This window comes from Aegilops tauschii, chromosome 2 (genome assembly GCF_002575655.3).
Source record: "Aegilops tauschii subsp. strangulata cultivar AL8/78 chromosome 2, Aet v6.0, whole genome shotgun sequence".
NCBI lineage: Eukaryota > Viridiplantae > Streptophyta > Magnoliopsida > Poales > Poaceae > Aegilops > Aegilops tauschii.
Genome location: NC_053036.3, coordinates 122,109,662 through 122,114,042, shown reverse-complemented (window position 1 = coordinate 122,114,042; position 4,381 = coordinate 122,109,662). Strand labels below are relative to the sequence as shown.

General features: G+C 50.1%; 1 protein-coding gene across 1 annotated transcript; it reads left to right on the top strand.

The window, feature by feature from the left end:
* Window positions 1-1,807: 1,807 nt before the first annotated feature.
* Window positions 1,808-3,116, top strand: LOC109751262 (uncharacterized). Its single transcript, XM_020310159.4, has one exon. It carries the CDS (start codon window positions 2,037-2,039, stop codon window positions 3,003-3,005), a length of 969 nt encoding a protein of 322 aa, XP_020165748.1. The 5' UTR covers window positions 1,808-2,036; the 3' UTR covers window positions 3,006-3,116.
* The last annotated feature ends 1,265 nt before the right edge of the window (window positions 3,117-4,381 follow it).

Sequence of the window (4,381 nt, the reverse complement as noted above, 5' to 3'; positions counted from 1 at the left end):
ATTGCTTGGGACCATGCTAGTTTCTTCATAATTCACTCCAAGACTAGTGTAAATAGAGAGATACAAATGAAGATTCTTAGTTTGTTGTAACTGTGTATAGCAGGCTGTCATAACTAGAATTGTATCGTCTGCATATACTAAATTAGTAGGAAATTCATGTTAGTCTTTGTAACAAGGGGAGATAAATCAAGTTTGTTTGCATTGCCTCATTTAGAATGGATTGAAGGATATCAACAACTAGCACAAGCATTAGAGAGGATAAAGGGCCACCCTGACTGACAACTCTCTTGCATAAAAATTGTTTCCCACACACTCCATTTAATGGAATAGAAGAAATTCCGGAGGAGTATATCATGTCTATCCATGTCATCCATCCAGGTCCAAATCCTTCAGCAATAGGGATTTCTTTAAAATCTAGCTTGAGAATCACAATGTCCTTCCTTGACAAATGACATAGATGGATTTATCCATATGCCCAGGCCAAGCAATCTTGAATTAGTGAATCCATATTGATTTGTGTGTGCCAGCTTCAAAATGATTTTTTGCAGTCTGTTAGCCAATGGCTTGGCAATGACTTTTAGTGTTCAATTTAGCAGAGCAATAAGCCTAAAATCATTGGCAATACCAGGAGGATCTTTCTTAGGAATCGAAGTGATGTAAGATGAATTCTCAAAGTGATGTAAGATGAATTGATGCTCTGGATGCAATGAGCTTGTAAAAATTTGGAGCAGTTATATGCCAATAGTGTTTGATGAAATCCGAGTTGAAGCCATTAGGGCCTCGAGGTTTATCAAGGGGAGTTCCTTGATCACTGTATCGGTTCTCTTTGGAGGAAGGTTCTTCTAGAGCTTGAAGATCATTATGTCTAGTAATCAATAAGTCCAAGCTTAACAAGTTATATGCAGGGACAATGGTACCAAGCCTGTTTGAAAGCTATGTATACGATTGTTGCTTTGGGCTGCTATTCTTTGTGTTATATGCTATGCTCATCTTAAAGTGTTGCAATATGATTTCTTTTGTATTTCATTGTTGCCTTTGATTGTAGAAATTTGGTATTTGCTTTACCAAACTTAACAAATCTTCTACCGGCCCTCTGCTTTCAGTATGTGTTCTGCTAGGCTAAAAGTTTAAGAAAATGTTCCTTTGCAATAGTTTTTCCATTCCATTCAACATTAGACAGTGGTTTTCGTCATGCAAGCGGTCGCCCGCAAGACATGAATTAAGCCTAACATAAAAACTGAAGTAGCAAAGATTAGTGTACTTTGGGCCTCGCGGCGACGTGGACGCGTCCGCTTGCATCCCCAAGTGGTCCGGATTCTCCCCTTTTGTCAGAAAAAGGAACAAGAAAATTTGAGACTTGAATTGCAGGAAAGCTGAGAAAGATTTAGACCAAAATTTTCCTTTATTTTTGTTGGACTTTTTATTGTGGGGGCAAATTTTAATCCTTACTCTCCAATTCTGTTTACCTTTTTTACTTCTGTGTGATCATTAATCTTCTTCAGTTGTTGACAGTTCTTTTTTTTAAAGATAACTACCCGTTTATTCCAAACGGTTTTGTGTGATCAGTAAAGTAAATACAATTCATCTCGCTATATACACACATTCACCAACCAATTCATGCGGTCTCTTACCGTGCTAGCGGCTGCATGCATGGGAACAAAAAGAGCGTGTTATTTTCAAACCTCCAAGCAGCTAATTCTCTAACGAACTGTTGATGTCAATCGGATTAAAAACGAGCAAGTTGCGTATAAGACCACATGGTCCATGTCTCGGCGACGGCTTTTAACGTACCCTCCCCCCTCTCTCCCTTCAACAATCCCCCCACCCCCACCCCCTACGATCGATCCAGCTTCCTCCTACCTTCCTCTCTCCCTCTCTCCAGTCTCCATCTCCGGCCAGAGCCTCGCCACCTACATAAGCAAAATCCGGAGGCATCTATCTTTAAAGAAGTACAGCATCAGAAGAGGAGAGGAGAGCAGAGGCGGAGAGTGAGGAGAGAGAGGTGTAGCGGAGGAGCCGTAGGTAGGTAGAGAGAGATGGAGGTGGCGGTGCCTGTCATGGCGCCGAGCGCGCCGTGCAGCCCAAGAACCGCGGCCGCCATGGGCGGCGGCGGCAGCCACCTGCCCAGCTACTGCTACTTCTTCTCCAGCGCCCCCACGAGCCCGTCCAGGGCCAGCAGCTACGCCGCGGACGAGCAGGGCGACGCCGCCACGTTCGACTTCGCCTTCGGCTTCAGCGGGCAGCTCCGGGAGTCCACGCCCATCCTCGCCGCCGCCGACGAGCTGTTCGAGGGCGGCAGGATCCGGCCGCTCAACGGCCCGCGCTCAAGCGGCAGCGGCCTGCTCGCCGACGAGGACTACGCCTCCCTCTCCGTCTCCCCCCGGTCGCCGAGAAGAGCGAGGACGATGTCCGCGGTGCGCGGCGGTGCAGGGGATCGGGCGGAGGCGCCGGCCGATCAGGGTCAGACGAGGGGCAGGTCCGGCCGGCCGGCCCCTGCGTCGTCCTCGTCGTCGGGCGTGTCGTCTCGCAGCAGGAGGGCCACGCGGTCTCTGTCCCCGTACAGGGGCGACCCCATCGACGACGAGTTCTGCTCCTCCCCACCCTCCCCTCGCGGCGCCGCCTCCCTGATGCGCGGCTGCGGGAGCGGCAGCCGCAAGTGGCGGCTCAAGGACCTGTTCCTGTTCCGCAGCGCGTCGGAGGGCCGCGCCACCGCCGGCAAGGACCCGCTGCTCAAGTACAGCATGCTCAAGAGCGGCGGCGACGCGTCGATGCGGAAGGGGAGGGGCTCGGCGGCGTCGGCGAGCGACATGGCGCCGTACACGGTGAGCCGGGCGGCGGCCGAGGAGATGCGGCGGAGGACGACGACGCCGCTGCCGTTCCACCGGAACAGCCTCTTCGGCTACTTCCGGTCCAACCCGGCCATCCACTCCATCAGCCGCAAGCTTAGCAGCTACTCCTCGTCGAACTCCAACCGCGGCCGGAACGCCGCCGCCGCCGCCAACTGACAGCCGACGACGCAGCTCGCTCGCTCGCTCGCGCGCACATGCATGGCATGCTGGCTACTTTGGCAGTAGAAAAAAAGGGAAGGAAAGAGAACAGTTTTATTCGTTTGCTCCTGCTTGGTTCGCCCTCCTCGATCTGTATTCTTTCTTTCTTCGTGTGTGAATCACCACAAAGGTTTTCATACAAGTGTAGATAAGCTATGTACCTACGAGCACATGCAACTCGCAAATTCTTTGCAAATTTTGCCAAAAAACTCGAGCACACCTTGAATTCCTTGGAGAGATTGGGCGACCAAACCCTGCATCGGCTCACGTAGATGAATTAATCTAATGAGAAACCAGGGAGGACGCAGCGCGGCAACATGGGGATACTGTTGTGGGATTCCGTCGGGGTGTGTGAGCGTGATGCTGCGTGCATGCGATGCGATGCTCGGTGGATCGATCGATCGGCCTCGGCGGCAAACTGCTGACGCCCTGAGCTGTTCCGGGGCGTAGTATAATGGTTTCAGGTACACTGCGAACTGTCACAACTGTTTCGTTGAGCTCACCGCATCGCCACCGCGGCGACGGACGGACGGAATAATCCGGGTTAAGATAAGCTGGCGGATCTGACATTCCCAGAGTTTAAAATTGATGGGGATTGGATGCTAGTAACCGGCATGATTAGAGCTTAGCTAGCTGAGATGAGATGAGCTGAGGTGTTGATGTGTTTGTTACTACTAGTAGTGGTAGCGTAGAGACTTGCTCGTTCGGTGATGCAAGCAGGCGCATCACCCATCTGCCTCTCCAAAGATTCTCATCTGAGCTTTTCTTGCAAAGATTCTCTTTCTTCTCCACTGGACAAGTTGTGAGTAGTAATTTTCTCTGGCCTGGATTTCAATTGTAGAATTGTCTTGGTTGGGACTGTGACGTTGGAAGAAAGAAAGATACGCTGCTGCCTGGAATGTACTCCACCGGAGCAGACACCATCGATGGTGATAATCCTCGTGTTGGAGGAATTTATGTAACGGTGATTAGACATGAGAGTGAGACATCATCATGAACGGTGCTGATATCTTGTTTTCTCACAGGAAATTAAGCAGCTGTGGCCATGTGGGTAGGCATTAGGCGTAATTGTAGGTGGTGGTGTCAAGTCCACAGAGAAAGGCAAACAAAAAAGAAACACGACTGCAGAGGGGAATAGTGCCGCTTACCAGTAGAAACGCAGAAGAACTTCTTTAAAAGAACTGAGGTGCAGTAGAACTCTGGACTGCCAGTTCTGATTTCAGAGAGTTATCCCCAAGTCAACACCTACCAAGTACCAACAGCTCCCGGCCCTACCTTTTGACACAATGTCTGTTCGTTCGTTTTGAATTCGCAGCTCTGGCAAAGAACAAAGG